The sequence below is a fragment of the Gavialis gangeticus genome, unplaced genomic scaffold (genome assembly GCF_001723915.1).
Source record: "Gavialis gangeticus isolate Ggan-Ray unplaced genomic scaffold, GavGan_comp1, whole genome shotgun sequence".
Lineage (NCBI taxonomy): Eukaryota > Metazoa > Chordata > Crocodylia > Gavialidae > Gavialis > Gavialis gangeticus.
The window spans coordinates 68,829,053-68,844,304 of NW_017729033.1; the positions used below are offsets into that span (position 1 = coordinate 68,829,053).

General features: G+C 40.7%; 1 protein-coding gene across 3 annotated transcripts in view; it reads left to right on the forward strand.

The window, feature by feature from the left end:
- Nucleotides 1-15,252, forward strand: part of SLAIN2 (SLAIN motif family member 2) — a 74,625-nt gene that overhangs the window by 46,340 nt on the left and 13,033 nt on the right. For 2 of the 3 annotated variants that reach the window (XM_019526230.1, XM_019526229.1), the window contains 4 exons: nt 1,423-1,584; nt 4,192-4,551; nt 5,358-5,495; nt 12,486-12,563. In XM_019526230.1, the coding sequence (XP_019381775.1) occupies nt 1,423-1,584; nt 4,192-4,551; nt 5,358-5,495; nt 12,486-12,563 (738 nt within the window). The remainder of the gene's footprint in view (nt 1-1,422; nt 1,585-4,191; nt 4,552-5,357; nt 5,496-12,485; nt 12,564-15,252) is intronic. The other variant, XM_019526228.1, reaches the window with a different exon arrangement.

Genomic DNA, 15,252 nt, shown 5'->3' on the forward strand with positions numbered 1-15,252 from the left:
CCTGGCTGCTGCTTTGTAGCACTCAGGCCAGGGGATTGTGCACAGATGTACGCTCCTCATAATACTATGTTTTTGTAGTACTACAAATGCATGCATGTCCACAGCCCCAGGGTGAGGTTGTGAATGGAAAGGTACTGGAGTGAGACTTCGGTCTCCAGCATATATGCAGTCATTTGACAGAATGTTACTTTTATCTTGGACACTGACTATTAGTTTCTCTGCTTTGGGGAAATTTGACAATGGGTATTTAGACTGCAAGTTGGAGGGTTTGGGTTTTTTTAAGCATCTGTCGGCACACCCCAGGGTCTCTTTAGTTTAGTTAACTTGAGTAAAAATTGCAGCAAAGATATGACAGTATGGGTTAGATACCAAAGTGTTTATTGTCCCCATTGAATTTGAACAGCCTACACTGAAGCTCATGCTTCCAGTTTGTTTATTGCAGTTGTAACCCAGACTAGCTAGGTTAGAGATCTGGGTGATCCTACACATCCTGTAGTCACATATTTGATTGCAGTACAGACGTAATTAAGTAATGATACACCACAGGCACTAAAAGGCAGATGTGACAATAGCAGACCTATTTTGGGAAAGAATCTTTCAGGAAGCTAAGTTCTACAAATGTTGACTAATAAAACTGTTTTAAGCAGCCTTGTCTAATGTGCGTATGAGAATAAATAGGTTTTTGAGCTAATTACATGTTTAAGTATTAAATTCTAATGACTTTGTTTTATATTTAAGCTGTTAGGGTATAAGTGTCTAATTTAACATGTTGCATATATCAAATATATCAGGAGATCTCTATTGTCTGAGTGTGGTATTTAAATAAAGATTTAATATACTTACTGTATAAACCTCTGGGATACCTCTTGGGTATTTTATAAACATAAGATATAGCAGACAAAGATGTGAACAGGCAATACTAGGAGAGCAGATACTGCACTTCCAGCAAAGGCTGAAAGTTACCTGCTTTGAGCAGCAGACTGGACTAAATGATCTCCTGAGCTCCTTCCCAGTTCTAATTTTGTATGTTTTCTATGATTCTGTACCCTAGAAGTCCAGTGCAGATGCCCAAAGTGTGAACACCAACAAAAGTAGAAATAGATTAATCTTACCTACGTTCTGCTTGTGGGGTTTTTGGGAGGGGGGTTGTACCAAGGTAAGACTGTCTTTGTATGAACACTGGCTTTTTGTTTTATTTTTTGGGCTTTTTCAATAAAATATTTCAAAATGGAAGTTGTAAATAATATTAGTTATTTTCTTTCAAAACAGTACTTTAGCTGTTAGTGACACCCAATCTTGCAGTTTTTAGCTTTTTTTGTTGTTGTGAAGGGGAGCATGTAGACTTTTTCCTCTATCATGGTGCACAGTGTAGTACAAAGCATTACATTGTTTAGCTTGTACTTTTTCTTCATTTTCTTACAGGTCATTTTAAAAGTTCAGCAGATAGAAATCCTCCACTAAGCCCACAGTCCTCTATAGACAGTGAATTAAGTGCTTCGGAAATGGATGAAGACTCAATTGGATCTAATTACAAGCTAAATGATGTTACAGATGTGCAAATTCTAGCTCGGATGCAGGAAGAAAGTAAGTATTTTGCCTACAGGACTTTTCCTTTAATTTGCAGTTGTGGAGACTGACCAACCCTTCAAGGGTTGATGGGCTTAGTTTAGTGATGTTCAACCTCCAGTGTGCAGGCTGGATATGGCCTCTGAAGTCACGGCATCTGACCTGTAGAGCTCCCCAGGAGTCCAGAAATTTGGCAGCTGGGGAAGTTGTAGCAGCGTTAATTGCTGCCAGAACTGCAGTAGTTAATGCTACCACCACTCCCCTGCCATCAAATTTCTGGACCTGTGAGGAGCCCTGTGGTCCTGATGAGACAGCCCTGCGTGCCAGTTAATGCCAGTGTGTGGTAACTCCATGGCTGGATCCAGCAAGCGAGTTTGGGCCATGGGCAGATCTGGTGCTCAGGGTAGTGCTGCAGGGGGAATCTAGTTTGTGGGGCTGCACATGCGGACCAACCCTACCTGTGGGATCCAGCACATGAACAGACCTGTCCCACTCATCTAGCCCACAAGGCCAGAGAGGCTGAACACCACTAGTTTAGTCCCACATGTGCCCACTCAGATCATCTCCCCTGGTAGAGATCATAAGCAAAGTCATATGACAGGCAGGTCATGTGACCAAATGAAGCTTTCTGGGGTAGAGGTAAAATAAGTTTGTACAGAGCCAAGAAGGAAGGTTCTGTGGAATAGGGCTGAAACCTGCGTATTTGTCAGCTGGGGAAGCTTGCGTGATTCAGTGCATGGCTTTATGCAAGAGGACTGTAGAATCCCTTAATCAAGAGATGTGCTGCTGTGGGTCTTCTGCTGAGCTCCTAGGCAGCAATGTGGGAAAGAATGGCACAGGAATAGGAGTTGCCACAGTCAATCAAGGAGATTGCCCTAATAGTTTAAGGCCATTAACTGCTACATGAGGAATCCAAGGCTTCAGATGATTCGTTTTGCATTTTGGGAGAAAATTTCTTAAAAGGGTACTTGTAATATTGCACATATGTTCTTGAAGGGATTGTGGAGGGAGCAGAGGAGAGTGTTGTATTGCAATTGCAGAAACAGGTCTTTCCTGATAAATGACTGGCTGATCCTCTCTTTCCAGATTAGAGGCAAAGGAAGCTGTAGGATTTCTTATTTTTAGGGATAAAAGGAAAAAGAAATGTTCCAGTACTTGCTTAGGCATAGTTTCTTCAGGCAGTGATCAGAAGACGTAGTATCATCTTGGACCATTTTTGACTTCCCTGTCGAAATGGCAAGGTATGCATTTACAGCTGATTTAACTTGAGGGTACTTTTGGCACAAGTTGAGAGTGAGACTTGGGACTCAAGTCTGTGAATTTGTAATAAAAACACATTGCCACCCTGTCTGTCAGTAGTGGAAGAAAGGAGAAGCATACTGATAGTTTACAGTGGAATAGCACAGGATGCTCAAACTGTGTCCTGTGGAGTCATGACAACCAGCCCACGGGGATCCCCACAGGTTGGAAAACTTGACAGTAGAGGAATGATGGTAGCTGTGCGTTATGGGGTCCAGTCTCACCTGGGCCATTACCCATGCAACAGGATCAGGACCAGGTCCGTACATCAAAATGGGCCAATGCTCTGCCCCTCACCCCACCTCACCCATGCCCTCACTTCCAGTCCAAGATTGGGATCCAGGGTGGGCTGTTCTCTCCTCACCCTCCCTCCATGCACATCTTGATCAGGGCTTCATTGGCCCTGCCTCTGCCCCAGGTAAACAGATAAGAATCGGGGTGCTGATTTTCTCTTCCTCCCCCACCCACCTCTTTTCCCCCCACCCCCCAGGCCAAGTCCAGCCTACAGAGGCAGCTGACACTACTCATTTGGTCCACAAAGCAAAAAGGTCGGGCACCAGTGGAATAGTGTATTAAAAAAAAAAAGAGGCTAGTTTGACTGGCTGGTATCCCTTGAAGATGCATGCATCTTAGGAGTATGCCTGTTTTGGCAGTGCTCAAAGGCTGAAGAATAAAGTCCACAGAATGAGAACATGGGTGGAGGGAACAGTAATGCAGGCATCCTCAACAAAAAAAAGGTTGATTTTGATCAAAGTTTTGTACTTTCATATTTTTAGCCTTCTCATGGAACCCTGAAAGGTGTTTATTATCCTGGTTACCCATCCAGTAGGGCAGCAGTTCTCAAACTGTTGTTTGGTAATCTGTATAGAACTGGCTGATCATGTTGCTTTCCTTTTTCCTTTCTTTACAACTGCTAAATTATGTTTGTTTAGCAAGAGATTTTCCCATGTAATCACTGTAGTCATCACTGGGTGTAGTGGTGCTGATGGAAAAGGAGGTGATTCACAAAACAGTCTAGGATGCAGTTTGTGCTTGTTTGAGGGGGTGGGGAAGGAGTAAAACTTTGGGCTGGATGTCATGGCTCCACAGGCTAGATGAGTGGCACAGGTCTGTTCTGTGGGACCCTAGAAGTAGAAGGATTGAAAGTAAGTACTTAATTTCACATACATTATCAACTGTTGGATAATAACTTTTTATTGCTGTTGATCTGGAATGAATTTGAAGCTTCAAGTAAGCAGGAAATGGGGTTGCCAGGGGTGACAGCATGAACAGTTACATACCATGTCAAGTTTAAACATAGGTAAGCACCATTCTTTCTGATCACAGGTCTTCGACAAGAATATGCAGCTACTGCTTCTCGACGTAGTTCTGGTTCCTCTTGCAATTCTATGAGACGGGGTACATTTAGTGATCAGGAACTTGATGCACAAAGTTTAGATGATGAAGAAGATGGTACGCATCATACAGTACATCCTGCCGTAAATAGGTTTTCACCCTCACCACGCACTTCTCCGTGGCCTTCACCGAAACAATCTCCAAGGAATTCCCCTCGTTCTCGATCACCTGCTCGAAGCATAGAATACAGTAGAGCGTCACCCCAGCCCATGATTAGCCGCTTGCAGCAACCTCGTCTTTCACTTCAAGGCCATCCTACAGATTTGCAGACTAGCAGTGTCAAAAGCGAAGGTAAAAAGCTCTTATGTCAAGTTAATTGGGTTTAGTACAAAAGTAGGACGTTAGTGCTGTAGATGAGTCTTTATCACTTTGCAATCTTTAAAATAAACAATATGGTGTGGTATTACTGGTGAATCACTTAAGCATCTAGGGAGAAAAAGCAAAGTTCCTCAATCAGTTTTGCTTTAGGCTTGCTTGCAGTCGGATGACTTAATCAAGTAATAAGTCTAAATTAGTTGCAATTAAACGCTAACTTGACTATGCTCAAACTGACTGAAAATGCAATGACCTCTTATTCTCTATTATGGCACAGGGTTATATTAAAATAGAGCCATCTTGGTGCAAGAGAAACCACAATATTTAATTATTAATGTAATGCTACGCACACCTCGGAATACATTTTTGGCCCTCTGAAAACACTGAATGTACTGTAAAATCCTACAGAAGGACTTGTGAATTGCTGGATGAAACATAGTGATACTAGCAGACTAATGATTTCCTTTTCTGTTAATTTAGAGGCATAGTACATTTGCCACTATACAACAAAATTGCTAAGTATTTGATGAGAAGGAGAATGCATGCTCAGGATGTTTAGTATTTGATAAACAGGAAAATAGTCTATAGGACAGTAACACTAGGGAGCTGTCTAAATATAGCCTTGCAAGCTTGGCCACTTAAATTACGGTGCAGATTTAGCTAGCCAACATCAATTTTCATGTGAGTAGTATTTTAAGTCAGCCAAGGTTATGGTAAATATAGTAAATCCCGTGCATCAAATCGTTTGTTGTGGTGTCTTTTTTTTTTAATTTTTGATACAGAAAAACTAAGACGTAGTCTTCCAAACCTGTCCAGGACATCTAACATCCAAGCTGAGTCTGTGAAAAACAGTAGAAGTGACTCAAACTTTCAAGTGCCAAATGGAGGAATACCTCGCATTCAACCTCAAGCCTCAGCCAGTAAGTATCTTTACAGTGATATTGTAAACACATGTTATGGAATCAGTTGGAGAGAGATGATTTGTTTACCATTTCATGGTGAAGTAAATCACTTGATGGAGAGCTTAGAGATACTAACCTTGATTTGTAAACAAATCTGACATCACTAGGCAAATCTGACATCAGATTGAATACCAACTAACACGACATTTAGCAAAAACAGATTGTTTCAACATTTAGCGCTTCTCCTAAGTTAAAATGATTATATATGTGCATAAACTCGCCACCTTTTCCATAATTTTATTTTCTTCCTCCTCTAAAACCTTTATAGAAACTTGAAATGAAAGAGTTTCTTCATCACATTTTTCCGAATCATGCATCAAATTACTTGTGATAGCTTGCTTGGATTGCTGATATTTTCCTCTTCAAAAAATAAAATCAACATTATTGAAGTATTACATGGAACACTGGTTATATATAAAAATCATGCAATCTGCCTTCAAAAAAGGAATGCAGGCAGTCCTCGGACTTACGACACAATTAGTTCCTGAAAACCATGTCTTAAGTCGAAATGTTGTAACTCGGAGCCAATTTTCTCATAAGAAAAATGTTATAAATGGATTGGTTCCTGAACCAAGGCGCAATACCCTATTTTCCCCAAAAATACCCAGAATTTTGTTCTTGATCAATTATAGATGAGTAACATAGCTACATTAATATATTTATATTGTAAATAGCAATCATATTGATTTGGACAGACTTCTTTGAGGTGACTTTGCTGTACTTTTTGAAGGGCTTTTGGTTGGACTTTTTGAAGGGCTCTTGGCTGGAGTCTTCTCAGGAGTCTTGGCTGCAGGTTTTTCTGGAGTCTTGTCTGCTTTCTTAAAGAAAGTGTCCAAGGAAGTTTGGACAGATGTTCTCCAGGGGAGTGAGTGAAACAGCGAACTTGTTTGCTGGCATGGCATTGCATTGCTTTCGATCAAGCATTGTAAGTTGAAACTGACCTTGTAAAGTTGAAACAGTGTCAATTTATAAATGCTGTAAGTGCAAAATGTTGTAACTCAAAATGGTGTAAGTCAAGGACTGCCTGTAGGTAATATCTCAATAAAAGGGCATGTACCAGAATGTTATCCCTACACTCCAGACTGTGTAGTACTGCAGAAATATTTTTTAGTTACAAATAACTAGAGAAACTGTTCAGTGTTTTATACTGTTGCATTTTCCTTTTCAGAGGATTTATGAAAACTGTCTTGGTTTCTTTGCTGTGTCATTATATTGTAGCTCACCCAACTGAGGAAACCTAACACTTCGATTTTTTAAGATGCTGAAAACTGAACTGTTATAACCTGTTAATCTTATTTAAAATGGTCTTATTTTCACATACAATCATATTTCTCTCTCCATGTCACTTATGAGCAAAAAAAGTGGAGGGGAGGATGAATTGTGCAGATGCAGGATTTGGAAGTTTCATTACCTCTCCAATGAAGGATCCAAGTAACTTTTTCTGTGCAGAAGCGTTTCTGTGGCAAAAACCAGCCAGTACTATGTTAGTTGCTAATGGGGACACCCAGCAAGGAACTATAAAATGAAAGTTGTATTTTGCTTTGCAGTCTTCTCCTTTTGAAGGATCAACCACTCAGGAAGAACTCAGATGTAACTTTAATATTAGACAATGTGTAGCTCTGCACCTGCAACAACAACACTACTTTAATTTTCAAATGTTCATACATGATGTGGTGGTCCAGGATAACACATCTAGTCTGTAGGTTTTAATGTTCGGAATTTTAAGTGAAGGAAAATGCAATTAAATGTGTAGAAAGAACATAAATCGCAAATGTTGATAAAAGCAGTTGATAAAATCTCATTTATGTTTGGCTTGTCAAAATAAAAAAAAATGCTCTTCAAACTTATGGGTGATGCAAATTGGTTGAATTGTAAATAAGTAAAGACAATCACAGCACAACAACTGAGATGGTTGGCTTAACTGAACCTATTCAAATGAAGTGATACCATATACCAGTTGTGCATCTAGTAACAAGGACTGTAGGACATAGTTACACAGTGGAGGTCTGTGCTCTGAAAAGCAGTGATTCCAACTTATTTGGCCAGGTACAGTTCACTTAAGCAATAGTACCATTTTCACAACCTAAATTCTGCTGTTTGGTCTTGCTGTAAAGCCATAGTAATGTTTAGTCACAGTTGGGTTTCATCTTCACTCCAGAATCCAAAGTAGATGGAAGCCTTTGTTGAAACAGGTTTGTTGATTAGTGACTGTAGTAAACACGAAAAATCATTAGGTTAATTTGCTTGTCTAATATGTGAACCATTTCAAAGAGGCTCAGAAATTTCCTCTGGAATGAATGTCATTTACTCATAGGGTGGGTTTCCGTAATTAAATCCCAGACATCTAGCCTTTATAGGTTCCTTGCTGTTACCACTGAAAATACATTTTTAAAAGGTTTGTATACAAATACAGTATGTACTGTGATATTTATCTTGTATGGACAAAATATATTTCCTTTTTTCCCCTAAAGTCCTATATTTTATATACAATTTCCTGGAATTGTTTTTGAATGCTTTTTCTTTGTTTGTTTCATTGGTTTTATACAGAATGTTTTCACTTGGGGCAAACAGCCTGCTAACTTTCAGAAGTTTGTTTCTGTTTTCTTATGGCAATGAATTCCTTGGTCTTGGGAGCCAAAGCTTTCATATTTACCTGCAGATCTTGCATGAATTTAACTTTTGTGAGGTTGCTAAACTTCCACCTGAGGTCACTACCTTTTTCCTTGTCAATATCTGCTGTTCCTAAGCTAATTTACCTGCTTATCTGTTCTGGCTGCAATACTGAACATGCTGTCTAGATGCTGGCAATCAAAAATGATACAGAATGCAGTAAGACCTTTAAAGGTGGCAATTTCTCAACTATATTCAGTGTTGAATGGGCAGCTTTTGACATGTCTAATCCAAGAGTAGGTGGATGGAATGTGCCTCTAAACACACTTGTAATCATTCTAGAGCTGTAGAAGGCGAAGGAGTTGGTGTACTGGGTTAGGGGCAGACATTCAAAAAGCTGAAGCCTAAATCAATTCAGTCTCTGCAGGTTAGCCTAAGCTGCACAGATTGAACCAATTTGCAAGTGAATAGACATTCAGGAAATGCCTGCAGTGGCTCAGGCCAGAAGCTGGGGAGGGGGAGGTGTGGGGGCACCAGAGCAGCCTTCAGTTGCAGAGAAGCTGTGCTGGGGTGTGGGGGCGGGGGAGACATGGCCAGCCCCTGCAGTAGGTTCAAGTGAACTGCCCCTGTCCCACCAGCATTGACCTGGGCTGGGGTCTGCCTGGCGTTCCCCCCTTGCTCCTCCAGTGGCAGGAACAGGGCACAGCCAGACCCCCTGAGGCAGAGGGAGCAGGAAGGGGGTTAATTCCCCACTCTGCCCCCCGGGGAACCACAGCAAGGATCTGCCAGCCCTGACCACCACCGCTGATCGTTCCCTGTGCAGGGCAAGCAGAGGATTAAGCTCCTTCCCTGCCCCCTTCGTCGGATGCTGGAGGGAAATAACCCTGTTCTGTGCCCCCTCACTTAGAAGGTCCCTGCTGGCCTCTGGCCACGTCCCTGCCCCTACTGCTAGAGCGGCAAGGAAGGGAGCGACTCTGTCAGGGGCAGCAGCCCCTCTCTTGGTTTCCTGGGAGCACAAGTCACTTCCCAGCAGAGGCGCTGCGCTGCAAGGGGGTCAGAGCTGCCGCAGAGTGCGTGGGGCGAGCAGTGGCACTGGGGCTCAGAGGGGTGGCCATAGCCCCCAAGCCCTCCCTGGTGCCGCTGCTTTTTTTTCTTTTCCATTGCAAGTTATAAGATACACTTGGGTTCCATCTGTCAGAGAATAATTGTTACAGTAGATTTTAGGTGTGTGTATCTGCAGGGAATTTTATACATTCCAGTCATTTTCTCTCTCATGATACGTAAATTGAAAAGCTACTGGGTAAACTTTTTAAGGATGGCTTCATATAGAAGCCAAATACGTTGTACTAAATCAAGTTCATAGTATGTCTGCTTGAACTTATCTAGCAATGTTTTACATTTTAATCCATTGCTGCAAAATCTTAAAAGCTGTTATATACTTCTAATTCTTAATGGAGTGCAGCTTCTACAGCTTAATTAGTTGCCTTACTTCTGCTAAAGTACCTCTGATTACAGATAGCCAAGATGAAGCTGTTTAGAGCACACAGAGTAAAAATTCAAATTTTTGCTGCAAGCAATGGACTGGCTATATTACTGTAGATTTGGTTGATTTGATATATTGCTGAACCTAGAACCATTGCACATTAAGAATGCATCATCTTAAATACTATTTGTTGCATTTTACATGCATCTTTAATTTCTTCTTCATGGAACTAATATTGATAGAAATAAATAACATCCAATATAAGTGCATTAAGTACAAATAGCTGAAAAAATTTTGTCATTGTACTCGGTGTAGTCCCTTACATGAAACTGTTTCCTCAGCATTTACTCCTGCTGTAGAATCTGAAATTTATTTTCAGCAATGCTTTAGCAGAAAAAAATGTGGTTAAATAATATTGATGTAACAAATATTGACCAAAATAATACGTCAGAATGAGATCAGAATGGCTAAATTTACTAGATCAAGATGATAATGGATGGCTTCCTTCTACCCAACTAGGTATACTGACTAAATAGTATACAGTGAAACAAAAATTGGAAAATTAGATTTCTTAGTCACCTTCAAAAATATTTTTTTTAGAATAAAAATACAAGAAAAGGCCCTTGACTGGGTGCTGTCTAACTGAACAAGGGACCAGGGAATATAACTGCACCTGTAAACAATCATAATATACTGAATATACTTATAAGCAGAGGCAATAAGTAAGGTAGAGTGAATTGCCCATTTGGTCTGTTACAGTATAATTCCCTATGTAAAGTAAAACGTGACTGCAAATATTAAAAATTCTTGCTCACTTCTAGAGTTAGTCATGTGCCTTATGATATGTTTTGCATTACTTTTCTTTCTGTTAATGGAATAGGTGTCTATTGTACAACAGCTTTTTACCACCTAAAATAAGATTTTTTTCTTTTTTTTAAAGGTAAGGACTCCTACAGTAAATTTGTATTGTGAAGTTGTAATAAAGCTAAGTTATTGTGTGTCTGTGTAGTCCCTCACATCACTGCAGAGTGCAATTTAGATCCCAGCTGGTACAAAGAAGGCGAGTTTACTGTACAGTTGGCCAATTACCTGAGCAGTAAATGTCTTGGCATCTACATATGTGCCCCTGTAAGGGCGCACACAACTAAAACTCCACAGCAGGGTCTTGTAAAATACAGGTACTACTCTTCTGCAGAGCTTTTTTGTGTGAAACAGGATACATGTAGATGCTGCCCAGCCAGCCACTCTGCTGGCTGCTCGCCTCTCTCTAGGGTTGCAGAGCCCCTGTGGATCAGGGCTGTCTTCTCCTCCATCTCCACGTGCTGTGGACCCCCGCACTGGGGCGCTACATGCCTCAGCACAGGGGCTGCACAGCACTCAAGGGATGGGGAGCAGTCCTGGGATGGCAGGCTGACCCCTTGGGTCCGCTGCCAGCCTGGACTGCTCCAACCAGGCTTCATGTGGTGTGTACGAATAAACTCCAGAGCAATTTGCTCCAGAGTTTATTGGTCTAAATTAATTGTATGTGTAGACCCTCCCAGAATGACTGTTCTTACTGCATATAGCTACAAAGCACCTTGTATTATATTTATGACTACTATTTCTTTTATCTTTCATGGGGGAAAAACAGCAGTTAATAAACTTATGTTTATGACTAAAAAAGTATGAGACTCTTTCTGTGTTCCCCCTGACTTCCTAAATTGTTGTTAACTTTGAAGGGAAGAGAGCTTGTTGGCAGTAACTGCAATTTATACCATTTTGTTTTTTTTTTTTTTTTGAACTGGGGAAAGTAAGATTTTTGAAAACATACAATTTCCCCAGTGTTAATTGCGTAGAGAGAATTTTTAAACCAACCTACTTAGTAGCAAGTAGTACAGCTCCCCTAGCCCTGCCCCCACAGGTTTACCAGAATACAGCAACTTCAGATCAGAAGAGCATGTTCCCTTTCCTGTATGGGAACAGTCTTTACTAGTAAAAGCACTTTTGCACTGGCCTCTGGGCCACAATGAGGGAGGCTCTATGTGTACACTCCTGTTTAAGTATGCTAGTGTAATTAGTGGTGATTTCTTTATGAAGACAAGGCCTTAGTTCCACTAGAGGCTTCCCTGACTAGTGGAGGTAGCAGTGGAAATATACTAAATTCAGGAATCCCTGCTGTCCATATGCAGTTTCTTGTTTGCCACCTGCTGCTTTTGGAGGTTTGGTTGGTAGTAAGGCCATATTAAGACACTCACAACTTTGGATTTGATATTTCTATTTGATTCAAAACTTGAGTTCTTTAAATAAATTTGTGGGAATTCAATTCTGTCTATTTTAAGTTTGTTAGAATGGAAAATAATATGCTTTCAAAATGTAGCAGTCTTACAGGACAAATTTGCATTTTTAGACAAGTTTTAGGCATCCGTCTTGAAAGAGTTAGGGCGAACTATTCATTTTGATGCAAACTTACCCATAGGGTAAATTGGACAGCCAGTCTTAGTTTTCATCTTTATACCTAATCTTGCCCTGAGGTTGCTGTAGCATGTTTACTGGTGGCTTGTTCTCTCTCTGGTGTTTTGATTATTTTTCCTTTCTGGGTTTTTTGCCCTGCAAGAAGCTTCTTTGGCAGTAAAGAATTTGCACCTTTTGCACTGCACGGTTTCTGACACCCTCCTTGTGCACACCTTTAATGCACAAAGCATCACTCTAAAACAAGCTCCTTCACTTCTGGAGTCATAACAGCTTTGAAAACTGTTATGCATTTTACTAGCTCACTCTTTCCTGATGCTTCACTAGCAGATGTAGTCCTAAAATCCCAAGTGAATTGAGTTTTCTTGTCTTCATAGACAAATATAACACTTCTTATCTTTCAACAGCTCTGCAAAGGCAGAAAATTATGCCTCGTGCTGCCTTCAAAACCAAACAGTTCCTTCAAACTCCATCTACAAAAGGAGGTAATTACACTTCCAGCCTCTTATCAAGTTCCAACAGAACTCATAAAATTGTTCACCTCTGTTAAACCTTCTTTCTGCCTTACAAATTAACAGATCCAAACAATGTTACATGTAGAAACTAACTAAAAGCAGAAGTGGCTATATCGACATAGCATAATGTTGTCGTGTTTTAAGTATTTAAAAGAGGAAAAATCCACCCATTCCACTATGAGCAGAAAGCATTTTTTTCAAATGTAGATCCTGATAGGTGATCCAGGGACTTCTGATTTCTCACATAAATCAGAAAATTCAGTTTGGATTTGTGGAATAGATGTATTTTAAATAGTACATTGTTTTTAGGAAAAAAGTCACTTTTCTCCCTTGCACTCGCTCCTTACACTCCAGTATTATAAACAGAGGCTAAAAAGTTTGTTACTTTTGAACAACTGAAACACAGAATGCTAGCAAAGCTCCAGCATTCTCCTTAAGACATACAGCAAAAAATTGCAAGCTGCATTTCTCAGAAATAATTTAGGGGAAATAGAATTCCTGATTTTAAGTACCTAATGGCTGATCTTCATTGTCTTAAGAGAAGAGAATCATGTGCTTGAGTCACTTGCACCAGACTAATGCCTGTAAAGGTCTGGTGATCTTATACAAGATGCTACTTCTATTCCATTATTAAGGTAAAACCAAGGAGTTGTACACACTTTTAAAATATAGTGAATTCTCTTGTCTCTAGTAAGATCCAGGAGGTCCTACTACAAGACCATACTTCACCTTTAGACTAATCCTTTTAAGCTATATACACATTAAAGAAGCTGCTTTGCTGAAAGTTCTTATTTATATCAATGACAAGAATTTTTTTATATATTCAGCACTGAATCCTAAAACGTGGCAATTAATATGCACAAACTGCTGATAGCTGTTACTTGTTGCGCTGTTCAGAAAGTTTTAATGACTTTGGTCTTCCCTTTTAATAGCAGTTTCATCAGCAGACTACAGTAAAGTTTGAGCCAGATTCTTCTGGTTAATCACCAGTGTCTATAACTGACGCTTCAGATCATGTAGCAGCAGTATTAGGCATTTTTCTTATCTAGTCAGTCACCTGTTTTTTGGGGTAAGACTGACATCTGCTCCAGGACAGCTGTTTTCAGTTCAGTCTTTCTGGCTGGCCACTTCTCTCATTCAAATGTTTGGAAGCTTTTTCTTGAGATATCTGGTCAGAACGATTCTAGAGTTGTTAGAACCTTTACAGGAATTTAATATCTTATTGGTTTGGATCAAATTGGTCTCTGTTCCTAAGTGAACTTACAAATAAAAGTATTAAGCTGAGTTGTCATGCTCTCTGTTACAGGCTTGACCTCTCTATATAATGCTGCTGTCTTCAGTTATTGAGAATATAGAATTCAGAGTGCTGGTTTTAGAGCTATTTAGGCAGGTATAATTTTATACTCTATACCATGTAAATGAATATTTTTGTTTGATATTTACAAGTGAATTTACTTTTTCCTCTAAAGAATCATTATTCAGTAACAGAATTTTGTCCTACCAGCCTTTTCTGTTGTTTTTGCCTGTACTTCAAAGGTCTCACAAGGATAAAGTCTTTCTGTAAACATTCACTGATTATGTAGTTCTCCAAGTGCTGCTGAAGCACTGCTTCAACATCTTTCATAGAAAGATTTCCATATAACAAAGGATAAAGTCATGCCCTGTGAATTATGCCTAGTAACAGTTGTATAAATTCCATTTCAGTTTGACTGATATGTTCAAAGAGCATTTGGCAAGTCGGTGGCAGTTAAGTGACAATGCCCAGCTTTCTGCTTGCTCCTTTTCTGACCATTTGACCACGCTCCATTCTTTCAGACTGACCTCTCTCTTCTGCTAGAATGGTGATGCAACTTTTTTTTTTACCCCTAGATTTAGTGTTTGGGAGAATATATTGTGCTCAGTGTAGTTAATCTGACTTCAGCGTATGTTCCAGGCCGTTCTAGCCTTACAGTAACTCAGAGCTTAGATGTCACCTTTTGCCGCACCTTCCCTACTGTTTTAGTGAGACAAAAACCCTGCAGCCACACATCCAAGCCTTTTGTCCCACTAAAAAAAAAAATCTGCTCTCTCCCTGAAATGGTGGATCCACAACAAAGAAGAGTTACTGATTACAACAGCAACTGCCGACTCATGGGAAGGTTTTCTGCAACAAACTTGACGCTTGGACAAGAATTCCTGTCCTCCAGTATCCCACAGTCCTCCAGGGAGTGGCTGGCTCCCTGTTGGCCCATGTACCAATGAGCTGCCAGAGTACATCCCCCTGCCTGGTCCCATTGATCAGCTAGTTGATAGCACTGGACAGGTTGACTCAGTCCAAGACCCTGGGCCTGCTGCTTGCCTGGTCCTACCTGTTTGGCAAGACTGGGAAGCAGGGGACAGAGGAAGCCAAGAAGCAGCTGCCTGTTGCTCCCTGGATAGAGAAAGAGCCCTTGTGGCAACTTTGGGTATGGACAGGTGTTCAATTTTAGGGCTGCAAATTTCTGGGACATTTTCAGTGCTAGAAAGTGTGGGGGGGGGTGTTTAAAGGCATTCCAGCAAGCTCTCCAGCTAGGAATAGGTAGGAACTGCTCCTTTGCTCCTCCTTCCCACACTGCAGATGGGCTGTCTCCAGCCCCACCACCCCTGCATGCAAACCAGCTGTGCCTGCAGGGGCCACGGC